This window comes from Ahaetulla prasina, chromosome 3, assembly GCF_028640845.1.
Source record: "Ahaetulla prasina isolate Xishuangbanna chromosome 3, ASM2864084v1, whole genome shotgun sequence".
NCBI lineage: Eukaryota > Metazoa > Chordata > Lepidosauria > Squamata > Colubridae > Ahaetulla > Ahaetulla prasina.
The window spans coordinates 49,186,579-49,207,008 of NC_080541.1; the positions used below are offsets into that span (position 1 = coordinate 49,186,579).

The 20,430-nt window shown below is 38.1% G+C and overlaps 1 protein-coding gene across 1 annotated transcript; it reads right to left on the reverse strand.

Annotated features, from left to right (window-relative positions):
- Window positions 1-140: 140 nt before the first annotated feature.
- Window positions 141-20,013, reverse strand: RGS20 (regulator of G protein signaling 20). Its single transcript, XM_058174498.1, has 5 exons — window positions 19,937-20,013; window positions 16,918-17,066; window positions 8,207-8,278; window positions 6,756-6,990; window positions 141-5,532 (listed from the first exon to the last, which is right to left on the reverse strand). The coding sequence occupies exons 2-5, from the start codon at window positions 17,061-17,063 to the stop codon at window positions 5,344-5,346; spliced, it is 642 nt and encodes a 213-aa protein (XP_058030481.1). The 5' UTR covers window positions 17,064-17,066; window positions 19,937-20,013; the 3' UTR covers window positions 141-5,343.
- Between the last annotated feature and the right edge of the window lie 417 nt (window positions 20,014-20,430).

Here is a 20,430-nt window from a genome sequence, read left to right on the forward strand (position 1 = left end):
TGAAAAATAAAAATGATTGTTGAAAAAATTACACAATTTAATATAAATTAAGAGGGAAGTGCTCTTAATGGGGTACAAGTTTATTTAACCCCTGGTCCATGGAACTTGCCAGAAATTGGGCTAAGCTAACAAGTGAAGCCCCATCTGTGGGATGCAGGCAGCATGCAAAACCACGCCCTCTCCAGTCTGCAGAAAAACCTGTGTCTCCGAATCGGTTCCTGGTGCCCAAAAGGTTGGGGGCCACTGATTTAAAAAAACCTACCAAAGACTTGGAAGCCCAACAAAATCAGTCTGCTCTTCCTAACTGTTTTTTTGAGCAATCAAACTTCTCTTTTCAAAACAGCAAGATACATACATCATATAATTGTTTCCAGATTCTGAAGGGCACTAATTTTAGCATGCTGCAGTGCACTTCCCAGTTTTGGAGCGCTAGCATAAAATAATTCCGTACAAGCTTAGACTGATGACAAGGGACTATCGAAACTACAGTTCACACCCTACTACACTATACTTTCTATAAGGATTCACAGACCCACTTCAGAACATCTCGCCTGAAAAAATACCCAGGAACACCAATTTTTTAAACATATAGATGCTGTTATCAGATCAGTACAATATAGTTTCTTTGAATGTAGCTAAATTTTGTTATACTGTCTGCAGAATTAGCCAGACTTTGGCTGCCTACTGACAATTTACCAGTAATCATAATATATTAGCTTGACTTTCTTTTTTCTATTATTATTGTTGTTGTTAACCTTCAGTTCGATTTACAGTCTGGGAATGGTAAAAACATAACAGTTCAAGTCCTAACCAATGGCCATAAGAACTCTTAGAGAACCATCTGACTATATAGGCAGTTCCGAGTAGGATGGTTTTTTGCAAAGTAAGGATCGCTTAATAAACACCAGCTTGGAATAATAATCATTTTTATCCCTCAAGCCCGGTGGTATATTGATTCTATGACAATAGTTTCCATCACTTTTTGTGATGGTAAATCTGGATCTTACAAAATGCTGTGTCAAGGATACTTAAATTTCTTGACACACTCAGAAATGCTTCACTTAGCCCGAGTTCATTTCAGGACAAACTGAAAATCCCTATACCATGTATGTGTCAATACTTTAACATTAAATGAATGAATTTACTTTTACCTAATTACTCCATATATATTAAATATACACATCAGCAGTGAGAGATGTTATTCCTTACAACTAGGAATGTGATGTTGGGAATGCCTCCCTAACACTGGATCATATTGGTGGCTGAAATCTGGTTCATGTTCTTTAAAGATTCATTTTTATTTTGAAACAGTCTTGAGTGGAGATGATAGGAATATGCTTAAATGCTCAGCACTGCAATTGTTCTGCTTTTCATTACAACATTCAGTTTTTGAACAAAATGAGTAGGGCTGCCAAATAGTGAATACCGCTCCAGATCCTGTTTTTAATAATGGAACTACTATCTTCGCTATATATAAATTACAGGTTGTTCTTTTTGTTGTACTTTTGATTTAGTTTGAAGAGTTTAGAACTGATTTGAATATAAGGTCCTTCTGACCTAGCCCTTCCATTTCATTTACTTTTTTCACCCTTCCTTTAAGGTAACTGCTGCAGATAGCTTTTACATTCATATTACAACTTTAATTCCATATCCATGTGTGTTGCTAGTCCATATTGTGATGATGATTTCTGATGAAATAATAGTCTCACTAAAAATATGATACTGGCTCAATTTTAACCTTCCCTGGGGAAAAAAAGATTGTGCAATGACAGCATAGAATACTGTCTTTATATTTTTTGTATGTTTTATTTACTTACAATGTTGTACAGTCAATATATTCCTTCAATTAATTGCAGTTTTGTGTGTGATTATCTGTGAACAAGATCCACTGTACTGAGTCATACCTCTGAGTATATATAATATCTCAATATTATAATTTTATTTTATGTATCAACAAATTACACATTTTTCTGAGGATTTAAATAAAGGGATTTCCTCTCTTATGCCTTTATGCATAACATAAAGTTATGAGAACATTATGAAATGTTCTCTCTCTAAATTACAATGTATGTAGAGATACTTTCTTCTATGCAACTCAGTGCAATACTGTGGAACATATTTTCTTGAGTCAATATAGTTACAGTTGATTTTATTTACAAACTAAGGTAATGGAACTTATGCTCACAGTTGAAATATCAGCTTTGTTCTGTATCTTCTCCCTTGGCACTGTGTGGTTTTCTTTTAATAAGTTTTCTTTTCTTTTTAAAAAAAGGGTTAACATGGAAAAATAAAACACATCTTCAGCTTGCTGCACTGAACAGAAAAGTATATATATATATATATGAGTATTTTGTCCCAGTGGTGAGAAGCCTAACAATGTTTTTGTTTTCCAGTCCCCAAAGGGGAATACTGATTAAAGAAGAAAAGTAACATGTAAACTCTATTCTATTTTAATGAATCTGTTATTAATACAATCAGATTTTTTTACCATGTGAGCATAAAAAACATCTACAGAGAATCCATAATTAAATATTTCTGAAAGGGAAGGCATTAATCTTTAATTTATTGCTATTTGCTAGAGGATATTCCATACCAAATAATCACCAGTTAGGTGAGGAAAATTTGTATGTATTTTTATATTAATGTAAATGGGATGGGGATAGTTCTGTGAACCTTCTGCACATATTTTTCCATCATTACATATATTTGACTTATAGGTTATAGTTTTTAAAACATTTTTAAAAACCTTTTTTGTAAATTTAATCAAAATATAATAGTGAATATTTCTTTACTCCGTGAAATTTACACAATGCTTTTGTTGCCACAGAATTTAGTTTCACTTTCTTTTATAGCTAAAAGAAGTAGTTCCTACTTTGCGGATGCGAAGATACATGTATAGTGCATACGGTGATTAAGGATGGAGTATGCACAAGGCATGAGGTTCAGCTAGATATCATGAGAAAAGTCCTGACTGAAATGTCAATCGGTAACAGGCTGCTGCATAAAGTACAGGTAATCCTTGATTAACAATCACAGTTGAGCCCAAAATTTCTGCTGCTTAGCGAGATAGTTGTTAAGTGAGTTTTGCCCCAATTTACAATCTTGCTTGCCACAGTTATTAAGTGAATCACTGCAGTTAAGCTAAAGTGATTAAGTGAATCTGGCTTCTGCATTGACTTTGCTTGTCAGAAGGTTGCAAACATAATCTCATGACCCCGGGAATCGGCAACCGTCATCAGTATGAGTCAGTTGCCAAGTGTCTGAATTTTGATAACATGACCATGGGGATGCTGCAATTACTGAATGAAAAACTGTCATGTCACTTTTTTCAGTACCACTGTAACTTTTGGCGGGCACTAAATGAATGGTTGTAAGCCTGTACTGGATAGGGAGTTCTACTGGTTCCATGGTCAACAGCTCATGAGGTAATTTAATGAGTCAATACTTAAAGCTGAAGATGTATTCTGGTGAAAGTAATATACATTTCTGCACAAATCACATGGTTCTATTCTGGTATTTGGGTAAAAATTTAAAGCAAGATTTAAAGCAAGATTAATATCAATTCTATGAACAGCAGGAAGTAATTATGAAAGAAAGAAATGTAAAGCTTTCCTTTATTAAAGATGTTCAGAGCTATTAGTTTTCATAATGTATACATTCTTTAAAAGCCCAGGCTGTTTCCCAGTTTAAGCTGTGGAATAATTATTCAGAGTTCCCCCAAAATCATTTTGAAAGCAAGATTTTAACAAGTTCTATAATTAACAAATTGATATTCTTAGATTAAACTGGCTTCCCAGTTTATGAATATTTAAAACTATGATTGCCATTTACATAATGAAAGTAGCTGAGATACATATTGGATGTTTAATTTAGAGCAGTGATTAACAAGTTTTCATATTTTTGGTTTTTTTTTTCTAGAAATATTAACAAAATCATTCTATAGATTCAGTAATAGGATAATATTTTATGGGTGACATCTCTTTTCAGTGCCTTTTTTGTTTGTGCAATTTTCTTTGTTTTGTTCTTAACTTTGAAACGCTCTCATGCTACTCATGAAGAAATGCTACTCCTGTCATTAAGTTTGTAAGTAAAATTAGTTTTTCCTTAAAGAGGAGTGAATTATTCTGAATTCTAAAAATAATGCCTAAACTGAACTTTTTGTTGGTAGAGAGATAAATGTGGGAAATCAGTTTTAGAATTATGTCAAGAACTCAATGCCAGTTCTTATAAGCATGAAGAAATTATCATGTGTATGGAGATTCTCAGTCATGCAGCTCATGGTTTTCAAAAGGCAACTGAACTTCATTTTTCACTGAAGATGTTTCGCTTCTCATCCAAGAAGCTTCTTCAGTTCTGAAGCTTCTTGGGTGAAAAGTGAACTGTCTTCAAGGAAAAAACAGTCCAGTTGCCTTTTGAAAAAAGCACCTTTTGGATTATCATGTGAACATTTCAATATCAAAACAAGTATTTTCTTTGTACAGTGCAAAGTAATCACTTAAAGTACTTACTGAGAAAAAGTTTCAGAATTCATAGAAATCCTCAGGCTTGGTCAAACATTGCAATTTTGGTACACTTTCAGTAAACAAACATTGTTATACAAATTAAAATGTTTTATTATATGTAAGTTTTAAGTAGGTTTGACTAAAATCAGAGGTCCCTATAAACAGAACCTCAACAGCTACAAGATTTCTTGGATTATGTTGCCCAAGATCAGTGGTAAGGCTCTGAAGGATAAAGTTCAATATCAGATTTTTCCTTACAGCTTTGCAACAGCTCTGATATGAATTGCTTTAATATTCAAACGATCTTATCAGAGGCAAACTATGGATTATACAATGAGCAGAATGGAAAGAACTGACATCTATTTGATCAAGTAGTTCCCTTATCTTTTGCCATAACCCTGATGCAGGGGAAAAATCGGATCAAGCATAATAATTCATTTGTAAAATAAGAAAAATACTGGAAAGAGTGCTGACTCCACACTTCCAGTCTCTCACTGATAGGACACCTGAATAGTGAAGCACTCCAGATAGATCATAGAATTGTTATTTAAAAGCTGAGTATGCATTTCAGAATTTTACTACAGTGCATGTTCCTGCTGTTAACATTTTTTTCTATATATCTTCCATCAGCACATATAATTTAGGCAGAACTACTCAGGAAATAATGTGAAATTTTAGAATTTGTAAACTTTGGAACACTGTTACCATTGTATTAAGATTCACTTCTTACTGAATTACTGTTATGTAATCAGCTTGTTGATTCTAAATCCCATATTAATGGATGGTAGACCAAAGTTTTATTTGTGTAAGTAGGTAGTTAGATGCAAAATAAATTTTAATTCTACGATTCAGCATTTGATTGAAAATGTGACATAACTAATTCTTTGTAAATAGCAGAGTTTACAAACCGAGGGTAGGAATCTCTGAGCATCAACATATAAACTTGGAGTTGTGCTTCATCAAAAGTATGTATCGATGGTTCCATCATGTTACGGTTAATAATTCCTCTTGCTCTGGAGTCCAGACTGACCTGTTAATAAATTAATTTATTAAAGTGTTCAATAATATCTTTCCTCTGTTCTGTTGCTAACAATGGAAACAATTTTATAGTTTCACAATGAATCTGAAAATTGTGTAGACATTTTTTTATAACTGGAAGACAGTCTATTACTATTAAAATATTTAACAATGTTCTACTTTCATCTAGTCTTTATTTTAAAATTCACAGCTTTTGTTTTTCCTTGAAGAAAGACAAACAAAAAGTTTTCTTCAAATGGTTAGTATTTGAAGGATATCCAGGATGGATTTAATACAGACGTGGATATTTTGGAATCCATCATACTAAGGCATCTAAATCTCCATCAGAGTTTAAAACAATTTTCCATCACAAATCAAATTTTACATTCAAAGAGCTTTCAAAAGTGCAGTCCCTTGTCTTCATGAAGTACACACGCTTGTTTTTAAAAAATTTGTATTCAAGGACAAGAATTGTATGTTAAAAATCTATTGTATGAATTTACAAAGTGGTAATTGATTAATGGAATATTACACAATAAATACCTGAAAGGTATTCTAAGGCATTGTATAATTGCAACAAGGTTAGATTTTAATAAATCTGTATATATATCAGTGTACTCTATAGCTGGACTTTTTATTTTTTTTATTTTATTTTTTTATTTATTTATTTATTTAGTTACACAGTATATATAAGTGTAAGCATGAAATACATAGTATATATAAGCGTAAGCATTAAATAACTACAAAATATATGAGCATATATATAAGTATGAGTATGTAATAACTATATTAATTGGATATAACGAAAGAAAACAATCTTTAGCAATTGGGAAAGAATGAAAAATTAAATCTTTTGAAACATCCTATGAGATTGATCCATGTTAGTCTTCTAGAAAGATTAGTTAAAATTTTATAACTGTCCCCTACCACGCACTTATCATCCTCAGTGGTATGCTTAAAGATAATGTATTCTTTTCTATTAGAACAAATATATTCTAAGTTTTAACATTTTAGTATTGCAGTTTTTAGCCCAAGAAGACCACCCCTTCAAATCACCTCACAAGAATAAATGTTTACATTTTATAAAATAAATCACTTTAAAACTATCAAACTTTAAACTTTGTAACAGTCTTAATCTTTAAAATATGCCATCTGAACAAGAACAGTTTGGAACAGTTCATTGTATTTCTTTGGCTGACTCATTTAAAATCAAGGGTATTACAAAATGTAACAAACCTCTCTTGGAGAAAGAATAGAAACATAATCTTCATATATTCGCCTGACTTTTTCATCAATTACATTCTTGCTAGATTCCTGTTTTAAGTCCTCACAGGCCAGCCAGAAAAGCATGTTTTCTTCACTGTATTCTGACCGAAGGAATTCTCTGAAAGCATTTCGACCTGAAGGTGTTGCCATCAGTTTGTCAAAAGAATGCCTCCAAGCACTTGCTTCTTCCACAGATGGTGTTGAGCTATAAATGAATGAAAAATAATAAATACTGTTACCACGGTATGGGAGGAAAATGTGGATTTTAGAAGGTCTTATGCACTGATAAAACAATTTGAAGCAATTTAGTTAAAAAATGAACAAAGGTGGTGAATGGTACCTTATTATCAGTGGTGGGATTGAAAAATTTAACCGGTTCGCTGCCCGGTTGCTGGGTAGGTGTGGCCATGGGGGCATGGCATACTTGGGCTCCTGCATCATGGTGTGGGGGAGGCGTTTTTGCCCTCCCAAGGCTCCAGAGGCTTTCCTTGAGCTTCCAGGAGGACGAAAAGTGCCTACCCCGGATACCAGGCCCTCTGGGGTCGCAAACAGGCCTGTTTCTGGACTTTCAATACTTCTGGTAGACCCATTTTTCGTCCTGAGGCTCCAGAGGCTTTACTGGAGCCTCCAGAAGGGCAAAAACGGCCTCCCCCGGGCTCCGTAGTCCCTTTGGAGGTCGGAAAAGGACCCGTTTCAGGACTTCTGGTTGGCCTGTTTTTCACTCTCCCAGAGCCTCCATGCAGTCCCTGCACTTACCTTATATCCAAAACGGGCCGCGTGAGACTCCGGGGAGGGGAGGGGAGGGGTGGGCGAGGTCAGCCAGTCCTTGGAACAACCGGTTTGGCAAACCAGATTAAAATTAACATCCAGTATACCCAAACTGGTCTGAACTGGCTGAATCCCACCCCTGCTTATTATGTTATTAATAACATAAAATAAAATACTCAGACAGTATTTTGTTTATCTGTTATCTTATTGTAGTAAGTTTATTATTGAACTGACCAGTACAATTATCTACAATATATTTACTCAGTATAACCAGTACTTCTATGTTCTTTCTTATATGCTATCCTATAGCTGCAGTATTAAGGAACAAAAGCAACACAGTCTGATTTGTTTTTCATGTTATCATAAAGTAAAGTGTTAAAATGGAAAAACAAATTCTTACATTAATTTTTCATATATTTTCATAGAACATTTTAACTAGATTCAGTTTATAGGTGAATGTGTTGCATGGCAGTGATCTCATGATAACCAAAATATGTTAAACTGGTATAAGAATGATAATAACTTTATCCAATGTGCTATTGTCTAAATATGTAGAATTACAACTTCCATCACTCCCAGTATACATGATCATGTTATCTAAGAAATACCAGTGCTTTAAATGCAGTACAATGACTTTACCAGTTAATCCTTACCCTTGTTCACAGTATGGAGTCATTTCTGATGCAATTTCATGTGCTGGTGCATCTTGATTCCTAACAGTAAGACTGTAATAAAACAGAGTTTGGTGAAACTGAAATAAACAATTTGCTGAGATTTTAAGTTTACCACTAGGATAAATACCTAAATATAAATTACAATCTAATTCCCCCAGTATAAAGAATTCCACTAAGATACCATGCAATTTCTTCTAAACTTGATGTGTTGAATGATAAAGCATCTCACTTTTAATCTCTTAGAAAGATATTGGTTCATATAATATATTGGCTGTCTATGCTTTAATTTAAAAATATGGGATAGAAGAGAAAACATTTTTACCAAATGTGATTTCTTCTAGAAAATCTTACTATGAAAGACTGCAAGAATGGTAAAATATTACACTGAGAGATTTATCTGAAAACAAATTAGCACTTTAATGTTCAGATGTCCAACCACTTAAGGTCATTTTAGTGCATTCCCCTATTGTTATTTGTTCTTATGTCAAGAAGATCCCTTTTTAATAATTTTATCAGACTGCTTCATATGCTTCCGAGTTTGAACTCAGGTAAATCTACAGAGAAACGTTTGCATCGGAGAGAACTGCTCTACCTTGCCTTGAAAGAAATTTTATATTTGATTTAGAATTGGATAAATTTTCATATAATCTGTGGTAAGTGTTATCCAATTACAGTCTTGGCTGTCTATTTCTTCATATTTTACAATACCAGGTCATGTAAATACACAGTATCTTTATAGTCTTCATTTTTCTCTACAATACTTTTTTTGCAGTCTGACTCCTTGTTCTCAAAATTCAGGATAAAAGGAATTGTAATGTCAAAAATCTCTAATTGGACTATTTTACTTTTAAAAAATGGGGAAAAATATGATTTTGATGGCAGTAAATCTTAATAAGGGGTGCGATGGCTCAGCAGTTAAAGACGCTGAGCTTGTCAGCTGGAAAGATCTAAGCACCGCGCAACATAGTGAGCTGCTGTTCCTGCCTCAGCTCCTGCCCACCCAACAGCTCGAAAGCATGCACATGTGAGTAGATTAATAAGTACCACTTCAGTGGGAAGGTAACAGTATTCCATACATCTATGGTATATAACCATGATGGCCATGGAAAATCTTCAGAGAAAGCTGGCTCGGAGATGAGCACCATGCCCATAATTGGACAGGGAGACCTTTACCTTTAATGATCTTAATATATTTTAGTTTTTCAAAGTTGTAATGGATTTAAATCAAGAAAACAGCATATAATGCTGGACATGTCTTTCACTGTTGATCCACTCAGTCAGAGATTCATTTCTGTTTTTTTTCTTTAAAAATATAATTTAATTAGGAAATTGAAACTTCAGTCCTGTTGCAACTGAGAATCTAATCAGTATTTATACACTTAATGGTTGGATAAAGGTTGTTTTTCTATAATATAACCTTAGTTATGATGCTTACTTCAAGTGTTGTAACCTGATGGATATCATCTGAGATATTTATTTATTTATTTATTAATCACATTTATATACCGCCCTATCTCCCGAAGGACTCAGGGCGGTTCACAGGCAAATAAAAAACATATAAATACAATTAAAATAACAATTAAAAAACTAAAAGGCCGAATTATTAAAAACAGTATAAATAATAAAACCCATTTAAAACCAATAAATTTAAAATCTAATCCAGTCCTGCGCAGATAAATAAGTGTGTTTTAAGCTCGCGACGGAAGGTTCGGAGGTCCAGAAGTTGACGAAGTCCTGGGGGTAGATCGTTCCAGAGGGTGGGAGCCCCCACAGAGAAGGCCCTTCCCCTGGGTGTCGCCAGACGACACTGCCTCGCTGACGGCACCCTGAGGAGTCCCTCTCTGTGAGAGCGCACGGGTCGGTGAGAGGTATTCGGTAGCAGTAGGCGGTCCCGTAAATAACCCGGCCCTATGCCATGGAGCACTTTAAAGGTGGTTACCAAGACCTTGAAGCGCACCCGGAAGGCCACAGGTAGCCAGTGCAGTCTGCGCAGGATAGGTGTCATACGGGAGCCACGAGGGGCTCCCTCTATCACCCGCGCAGCCGCATTCTGGACTAACTGCAGCCTCCGGATGCCCTTCAAGGGGAGCCCCATGAAGAGAGCATTGCAGTAATCCAGGCGAGATGTCACGAGGGCGTGAGTGACCGTGCATAGGGCATCCCGGTCTAGAAAGGGGCGCAACTGGCGCACCAGGCGAACCTGGTAGAAAGCTCTCCTGGAGACGGCCGTCAAATGATCTTCCAGAGACAGCCGTTCATCCAGGAGGACGCCCAAGTTGCGCACCCTCTCCATCGGGGCCAATGACTCGCCTCCAACAGTCAGCCGTGGACTCAGCTGACTGTACCGGGATGCCGGCATCCACAGCCACTCTGTCTTGGAGGGATTGAGCTTGAGCCTGTTTCTCCCCATCCAGACCCGTACGGCTTCCAGACACCGGGACAGCACTTCGATAGCTTCGTTGGGGTGGCCCGGTGTGGAAAAGTACAGCTGGGTGTCATCTGCGTACAGCTGGTACCTCACACCGAAGCCACTGATGATCTCAACCAGCTGCTTCATATAGATGTTGAACAGAAGGGGCGAGAGAATCGACCCTTGCGGCACCCCACAAGTGAGGCGCCTCGGGGCCGACCTCTGCCCCCCTGTCAACACCGTCTGCGACCGATCGGAGAGATAGGAGGAGAACCACCGATAAACAGTGCCTCCCACTCCCAATCCCTCCAACCGGCGCAGCAGGATACCATGGTCGATGGTATCGAAAGCCGCTGAGAGGTCTAATAAGACCAGGGCAGAGGAACAACCCCTATCCCTGGCTCTCCAGAGATCATCCACCAACGCGACCAAAGCCGTCTCCGTGCTGTAACTGGGCCGGAAACCGGACTGGAACGGGTCTAGATAGACAGTTTCATCCAGGTGTAAGGGAAACTGATATGCCACCATACTCTCTACAACCTTCGCCGCGAAGCGAAGGTTGGAGACCGGACGATAATTACCTAAAACAGCCGGGTCCAGGGAAGGCTTCTTGAGGAGGGGCCTCACCACCGCCTCTTTCAAGGCGGCCGGAAAGACACCCTCCACCAAAGAAGCACTCGTAATCGCCTGGAGCCAGCCTCGTGTCACCTCCTGAGTGGCCAGCACCAGCCAGGAGGGGCACGGGTCCAGTAAACACGTGGTGGCATTCAACCTACCCAACAGCCTGTCCATGTCCTCGGGAGCCACAGGGTCAAACTCATCCCAAACAATGTCACCAAGACCACCCTCAGATACTCTTGAATCCATCTACAAATACAGGTTAATGGAATAAAAAATGTATAAACATTTCCTTAAGAATTTAAAGGACCACAAAAATCAATAAATCAATAAATACGTAAATTGAAAAGTTATTCCACCAGTCAAGGAAGGGCTGTTATGGAGGAAAAAAAATATAAAATAAGAAAGCACCAAGAGCAGGGCAGATAATAGACTTTGGAGCAATTATTGGAGTGGTTGGCCAAGTTAAAAAAAAAAAGCAAAAGCAAAACAGTTTTAAGAGATGGCACAGATGAATCTGGAGAAGCAGTAATGAGACATATTGTCTCAGTAGGTGTGTCTAGAAAGCAGGCTAGATTAATTGTAGAATACATTTTGGGTCACTTCAACAGTGAGATGGGCAGCATATAAGTTTAATAAATAGTAAATAATTTAATGGAAGACTTCCCCCCAAGATTTGAGGTGGGAGTTAAGCTCCTTTGCGGGGATCTACATATGTTCTCTACCTACCTGGTGAATGTGTTTTGGAATGGTCAATGAGAACATAAACATCATGTTACCTCTTCCTTTTTTGCTTTTGTTTTGAGTGCAGTTATCTGTATTAGGTTTTTCAAACACTATTATTTGCCAGATCTATATTTCTCTTTCCATTCAAGAGGGCAAAGCAGCATAGACAGCATTTCTTCTTACATTTTTTTCTTCAAGAACAGCATAAGATGAATAGGTGAGGGTAAAAGTTAGTGACTGGCCCAAATCACTCTGTAAACTTCCATAACTGAAAGTGAAGTAAATTTTCATGCCTTGGTTGAAACATACCATGCATGTTCCATTTTTCCTAGAAGGTCAATATGACGTTGAAAAATTCCTTACTGCCTGCCACCTTTATCTCCAAGGTAAGTTTTTCCTAGCTATATTTAATTGTGCTTTAACTATATCATTAAGTATACATTCAGCTTTTTAAAAACATGGTGTATGGGTATGTACGCTCACAAACACATTTATTTAAAGGTGGAATGCAAATGAATTTAATAAATTTCTACAGCAAGATTATCTGGATTAACAATGATTGAGAATAACTCAGCCTAAACTCCCTGACAAAATTATATGAAAAGACATTATTCCTTCTCCAGATAAATAAAATTGTTATGCCTCAAGACCAATGGGTGTGATCTTTAAGCATTGATATTTCTTACCCGGAAGGTTTATTATAGCTGTAGATTTTTTAATAATATCATATTAAAAATATTATTGATTCTAAATTGTTGTTGAAATAAGGCTTCACAAAAGTCTAACTGGTTGTCTCTTCTCAGTTTCTCTATGCTTCAAATATTGATGATTCTATACTTAAGGATACTGTTCTTATTACTATTCATTTTTTCTTTCCAATTCAAATTATTGGAATAAATGTTTTTTTTTGTAAACTTGGTATATAAGCAGAATATTGTTTTGTGGCTTGTTTCACATCTGTCTTTGTTCCCAAAATAGTTATTCCAAAAAAAATAAATAAATAAACTATGTGCAATTATTCTACTTCTGATCCAATTCTACACTAAAAGTAGTAGGACTTTTTTTTGGCATCATGGTTAACTGATGATTTAAGAAGAATTTTTAATACTTAACTCAGAAATTGTTTCCATCATTGTAACTCTACGTCTATTTTAAAAGTAGTAAAAAATAGAATAACTATGTATATTAAATAAAAATGAGAAGTTTTGTTATACAGAAATTGATTTGTATTTTTCTGTATACTTGTAATAGAAATGAATGTTTGAAAATATTTTAAGAACTTTGAAGTATTTATATATATTATTTGAAATATATGCCTTTCAAGTCGAAGAAATAATTAACTGTCCAAATTGATCGGTTCTGGATTTCTTGAAGTTACCATATATATCTACTCACTAGAGTCTGCAACCTTAAGCACTCAAAAAGCCATTTGGACCCATTTTCCACAGAAAAGAAAACACCGGGAGCCACAAAACCTGGGTGGGCATAGCCAACTTGACTTCACTCACACCCAGTCACATGACTGTCTCTCTGTGTCTCTCTCTGTTTCTGTGTCTCATATCTTTCTCTCTCTCTCTTTCTCTTTCCCTCCCTCTCTTTCCCTCCCCATGTCTTTCTCTCCCTTTCCCTCCCTCTGTCTCTCTTTTCCCCTCTCTTTCTCTCTCTTTTCTTCCCTCTCTCTCTTTCTCTGTCTCTCTCCCTCCCTCCCTCTCTTCTCCCTCTCTTTCTCTCCCTCTCTTTCTCTCTGTGTATCTCTGTTTCCCTCCCTCTCTCTTTCTCTCTCTCTTCTCTCTCTCTGTGTATCTACCTAACTCTCTCTCTCTGTCCCTCCTCTATTTTTCCTCCTCTCTCTTTCACTCTCTCTTCTCTGTGTCTCTTTCTCTTTTCCTCCTCTCTTTCCCTCCCATGTCTTTCTCTCCTTTTCTCTCTCTCTGTCTCTCTTTCCCTCTCTTTCTCTCTCTTCTCTCTCTCTCTTTCTCTGTCTCTCTCCCTCCCTCCCTCTCTTCTCCCTCTCTTTCTCTCCCTCTCTTTCTCTCTGTGTATCTCTGTTTCCCTCCCTCTCTCTTTCTCTCTCTCTTCCCGCACTCTCTCTGTGTATCTACCTAACTCTCTCTCTCTCTGTCCCTCCCTCTATTTTTCCTCCTCTCTCTTTCTCTCTTTCTCTGTGTCTCTTTCTCTCTTTTCCTTTCTTTCTCTGTCTCTGTCTCTTTCTCTCTCTCCTTCTCACTCTTCCCCCTCTCTCTTTCCCCCCCTCTCTCTCTGTCTCTTTCTCTCTGTGTCTCTGTCTCTTTCTCTCCTTTTCTCTCTCTCCCACTCCCTCCCTCTTCCCCACTCCCCATTCCCACTCCCCAAACCACACACCCAGGGAATAACTGTTAGGAAATTTGACCATATTCTCTCTGTCTCGGGAAAGATATAAAAATAAACCCTGCATTGCAAAAGGAGTGACTGTCAGGCTGTTACATCACAGTGCCATGAGGTGGCTGCCTTAGAACACCGCAGGCACATCAGAGAAGCATCAGCCCAAGCAACAGCACACTCATGTATATCCTGCAACTCGGTCCAAAGTGGTCAGAAAAAATTGTCCCTGGGTGCCCCCAAAGATGCTTGGCAGGCAAAGTATGGGGCAACACCCCCCCCCCCATTACCAAAGCAGCATCCGCTGAATCCTTGAAAAACTGGGCAAAGGTGGAGAGAGGGCAGCAGATGGAGCCAAATCAAGCCGAATCTCTCTCCCTCTCCCTCCCTCCCTCTCCCTTCCTCTCTCTCTCTTTCTCTCTCTCTCTCTTTCTCTCCCCCTCCCCACCTCTCTCTCTGCCCAACTGCAGCAGCAAATGGTAGGCAGCTACTTCCAGCCTTGGTTGGTGCTGGATGCATGATTTGCTCTCCACCCCGAGACACTAGCCCACCCCATGCTGCTGCATGGCCAATGCTGCTGCCCTTGCCAGGGGCAAATTGGGAGGATCACATTGTGGTTCCGTGTCATAATGGACTCCAGGAGAAGGAGGGGAACCTATCTTCCCCATTGTGAAGTGCACTACCTTTCACTGCTGTGCATGGCAGGTAGGCCATGGAGGCAGCAGCAGCAGCGGTGACAAGAGCCGCAGCAGAGGGCTGAAAGAGCTGCATGCGGCTCCAGAGCTGAGGGTTGCTGACACCCTCATTAGACTGTTAGTCTCAAATTTATGGTAGAATAAACTCTGAGCATTTAAAGTTTTTCTGCAAATATGGAACCAGTGATAAAAACAACTTTCAAGACCATTGATCAATCTAGATATTATTATAAATATAATGTTGGCTGTCGGTTCTGAAAATGAAAACCAGAACAGCCAGAGGGCATTTCATGGACTGGGCTATTCTTTGACATCAATAAAAGTTCTAACTTATAATTTATTGGCTAAAACACCATAAATAAAATACAATGGTAGTTCAGAACTAAGACAATTATTCTCAAAATACCTTAACTCAGACATATCAGCACATTGCTGATATATCATTATGAGCAACGGTGATGCAGTGGTTAGAGTGCAGTACTGCAGGGTCCTTCTACTGCCTGCTGGCTGCCTGCAATATGACAGTTCAAATCTTACTAGGCTCAAGGTTGACTCAGCCTTCAATCCTTCCAAGGTGGGTAAAATGAGAACCCAAATTGTTGGAGGCAATATGCTGACTCTGTAAAAAAGCTTAGAGAGGGCTGTAAGGCACTGTAAAGTGATATAGAAGTCTAAGTGCTATTGCTATTGCTATCCCAATTGGCTGCACTGTGTTTTGGGCTAATACTAAAGTTTTGTACTTCACATAATTTAAACACAAGGAATGTGTTCTATGTTGGATAGGTCTGCCAGGCTTGATGACTTCAGGAACATGACCTGTTTGATTTCTTTCACAACAATAAGGAAGTGGCTTGCCACTGTCATTTTTGGGGGCATTTTCTCAAGTTCCCTGTCTAGCTGCAGCACTGTATTTCCTTGACATTTTTCACCCAAGTGAAAACTGCTTAGCTTTCAAGCCATAATTAAGCCAGTTGCCACCAGAGCAAGCCACAAATCTATCAGAATCTTAAATTTGTTCTGCTGAAGAGAGACTGCTTTGGCTCTGGTTTGTTGAAGAATTATGAGTGCATTTATGAAATTATTTTTGCATAAATAGTTTTACAGCACTAACTTTTTTTCTGCCTCATGGTTGCATTTAGTAAATATTTTCAAAATACTAATTTCAAGTTGAAGCTCAAGAGTGCTGATTAAAATTACATTTTTCTTAGCTTGTCTTTTATCTACTATGGATCAAATGTTTCAAAATCATCTGAATTGCTTCGGCACTGAAGAACTATCATTCATGATATAACAGTTACATAAGGCCATTTATGAAATGTGTGGTGGTGCAGTGGTTAGAATGCAATATTGCAGACTAATTCTGATGACTGCCAACTAACCCTAATTGTATACACATTGTATATACATTTATATTTATCCCAATAATTGGAGGATGAGAGGCTAGGCTTCTTAATCTACCACTTCCTGAGTTCAGTAGCCTATCATGCTTAAAGAAAATAAAGTAAAAACGAAGTGGAGCACTAAGCAATGCAATTCACATTTTTTGAATAATCTGATTTAACCCTGAATCAGATTATTGGTCCATTTGGCAATTTAAACCACTTCCAACTTTATAGATCTAAAGTATATTTGTCAATGAAATTATCCTGTTTGGAAAATTAAATGGGAAACATGTAATGTATGAATAGCATCAATCTTGCATCTTTGTGCAACTCCGCAAACAGCTTGATTTTGTTTTCATCTCCACACAGCTGTTGCCTAGCTTACTCTAGGTATCTTCCTTTCCTGCTTATCTGATTACCCAAGGGACATATGTCTATGTTCCTATGGAAACTAGCTGTCATCTTCCCTCTGGCTGAATTGAATATATTTTAAAGACATACCAGGAGCAACTGCAACAGCAGCACCAGCAGAAACAGCAGGGATTGGAGCCTTGAGTCTCTACCCCAGACTGGGCAAATAGAGAGCTTGGTATCTCCTGAGATGCAGAGGTCTGCCTTTTGCGCATTTCTACCTGCTCTGATCCCATGAGCTGCAAAATAGAATATTAGGAAACAGATTAAACATGCAAGAAAAAGCTGTATGCTGGGTTGCTGATAGCTGCCATACTGCAATGGCAACCAATGGTTTTTCTAATTGCTGTTCAAAATGCAAACAGAACTATGTCTTAACAAATGGAACACTATAGACTTCCTCGTGTCCCTGACAGCTGCTTTGTTGTTCAGCAAAAATCCTGTGAATGAAACAGAAACAGGGCTTATTGAATCTGAAAAGCATATTTTCAGGATTGACAAGAAGATTAATCTAATCATTATTTCCAAAAGTTCTTTGGCTTGCATAACAAATGAAAGCTATAATAAAGCAGATGGTATATTGTTACCGACTGCTTTATTCCAGCTTACTTTTGTTCCTAAATTATACCAAAAGTGATCTTGCATTCCTATTTAGGAAAAATGGGTTCAAAATACTATATTTCATTCCAGAAATACAAAACCTATTGAATGCTTTAAGGAGCCAGGTTACTAGTTTTTCTGTTTTTGAATTCTTTTTTTGCCTGCCCCCTTCCCCCCCCCCCAGCCTTTACACATTCTTGAAATATATTGAAAAAGGAAGTATCATGTAAATGTCCTGGCTTTTTTTGTAGAAGTAAACAGATAACACTTTCTGTCACTTGTAACTTGTTTTCTGACTAGGAAAAAGAGTGTTAAGGAGGGAAAAACAAAAATAGCTACACAGTATCTTTCTATTCTACAGAACCAGGAGCCATACATCTGATAGCACCTAACAGCAAAGGCAGTATCTTTTATGTGGCCAAACAGCAATAAGAAATGTAATAGACATCAGAAACCCAAAATGGGTTATCCACTTTGGCTGCAATAATGTATATTAGCTTTAGAATTCTCACCATCTCGCTGTCATGTTTATTTGTACATTCATTCCTACTAAGTTGCAAAATTTTCACTATGGAGCAAAATACGGCTGTCTGCAATGTCCATCTGACAATTTATGATGTGCATAATAAATTACAAGACAATATCCAAAACAAAATCAAGCTAACTCATAGCATATCATGTTTAATTATTATCTTTTTTGTTGCTTAAGTTCCCCAATATTGACTGGTCAAATTATTGAGTCTCAAGATTCTTTGCTTTGAGCTTAATATATAACAAAGAAGGAGATCTTGATATTGCAACTTTAACCTTTCTGGTTAAAATTTCTGGTGACAGAGTATCAGGAGGTGGAACTTTTTCCAACTAACACATTTTATTAAAAAGCATAGCTTTTTAATATATATAATATAATATATATTATATATATAATAAATATTTTATATTATATATTATATATATCATATAATATAATATATAATAATTTATATTATATAAACTATATAAAACTTCTAAGCATTTAGGAGATATTTAAAAAGAATCTTTCTGAACTGTAAATTCATCCAGATATTACTATCACTTATCCATCCCACAGAACCCCTCTTTCCTAATGTCTTTGCCCACAACAGCCATCATCTCAGCCAGCTTGCAAAGCTGAGAAATGGAGAGGAAGTATGCTGATTTTGTTAAAGATGAAAGGCTCCATCTCTTCAAGAAGAGGGTAATAGGTCCTAAATTTGGGGATTTATGAGATCAACCAGCCAGGTCCCTCGTTTTATTTTGGCGAAGTTATGCATGTGTTGATGGACTCATCCTATCTACCTGAATAAAAATTTATTGTTCTATTTTATTATCATTCGTTGAAGGTAGTTTCAAAATTATTTTAGGCTTTTAGGCCGGCAATAGAAAGCTTGCTAACTGTTTGAATTTACTAGTAGTGTCCTTCCTGCTCTTCTCACTAGTTCGAAATTGCGCCCTCTGGCGTTGAACTGCGAAAGATTTGGCTGATTGAAGGCGTGTGTTATACTTTCCGTTCGTTTACTTTTTTGCCTGTTTAAAAATAGTATAAGTTCCCTATTTTATTTTTACAAAAGATTGCTGTAATTTCCATCAATGAGAAACGAATTAATGTACCGTATAGCGAGATTCAGCGGAAACAGAGCTCACTGACGAGCAAAAATCGAGACTTCTCTTAGTTTTGAAAGCAACATTTCTTACAGAGCTAAGCACGCGGATTCTTCTCTGACGGGGTGTTTGCTAGTCCAGGAGTCTCCAACCTTGGCAACTTTAAGACTTGTGGACTTCAACTCCCAGAGTTCCTCAGCCAGCAAAGCTCTGGGAGTTGAAGTCCACAAGTCTTAAAGTTGCCAAGGTTGGAGACCGCTGTGCTAGACCGAATCTATTGCAGTAGGTGGTGTTTTGTTTTGTTTTTTGGCTTGGACGACAAGAACAAGCGCAACACGTTCTCATCCATATTTCAGATATTTCTTAGGTACAAATACAGGTGTTTTTCCCCCCGGTTCGTATTGTGCAATTCTTTTCCAAGCCATGTTAGCTCTTCCTCAGTTCCGAGGGAATCATATGAAGCTTTTTGATGTGGACCTTGCCTGACGGTTTTTTTTTTTCAGATTAACGTCCTCTTGGAGTCGGCAATGCCGACTGCAAAACTCCCCTCTCCCATCTTGCCCCTTTCAAGTTTCCTAAGGAAACCAGAATCGCAAACGTCAACCTGACAAAACTACCGCCCCTACTTTCCTCAGCTTTCTAAGGTGAGAGACCTTCTGACTGAACCTGCTGTTCTTTCTTCCCGCGTGGCTTCTCGCGTCCAGTGGGTCTCTTTCTGCGTCTCATCAAGACCTGTGCCATCTGAATCTAGGAGTGGAAGCCTTTGCATTCCTAACTAGAAAACTCAGACTCATACGTTGTATCTCAGCGTATTTGCACGCCAAGAGCAAAGGGGTGAAGGCCATTCCGACATGTTTCCGCGACCCGTTCTACGGTGGTGCTTACTTACAGCTTTCCCTTCGATCTCCGAAGCCAGGTGGAAATCCTTTCCTTGCTCACCTCGGCTGGCACTATCACTTGCACACTCGCGATAGATTTATTCCCAGGTTCTTCCCGCTCAAAACACCTCCCCCGGTTTTTTTCCCCTATAACCAAACTTCTCGAATTCTTTCCCGTATTCCGTATTTTTTGCTGCCCGAAAGCGAAAAGGTTGGCTAGAAACGTGGCGAACTAAAGGTTTTGGGAACCCGAGAGACCGCTCTTTACGGAAGAAGCGTCACTTGCTACCTTTCCGAGGTTCAGAACCTCGGACAGTTCCCGAAAAGTCGCTCAATTGAACCGGCGGTTGGCTCGCTTCCCCCCCACCCCCCCCCCCACCCTCCAATGCCCGGTGGCGTGAATCACTTCGGCTGGTGGAAACACCCTGCAGGCATGTGAGTGTATAAATGCTAGCTGGGTTAGTTGACATAATGAAGCAATAAACATCTGCTACAACACAGAGGG

Excerpts from the sequence above, each read along its gene's own strand:
- RGS20 (XM_058174498.1), bottom strand. The coding sequence starts at position 17,063 with ATGGGATCAGAGCAGGTAGAAATGCGCAAAAGGCAGACCTCTGCATCT. Across the intron at positions 8,279-16,917 it reads TGCTGTTGCAGTTGCTCCTG|TCTTACTGTTAGGAATCAAG; the intron begins GTATGTCTTTAA and ends GTTTTATTACAG. Across the intron at positions 5,533-6,755 it reads CTATTCTTTCTCCAAGAGAG|GTCAGTCTGGACTCCAGAGC; the intron begins GTTTGTTACATT and ends ATTTATTAACAG.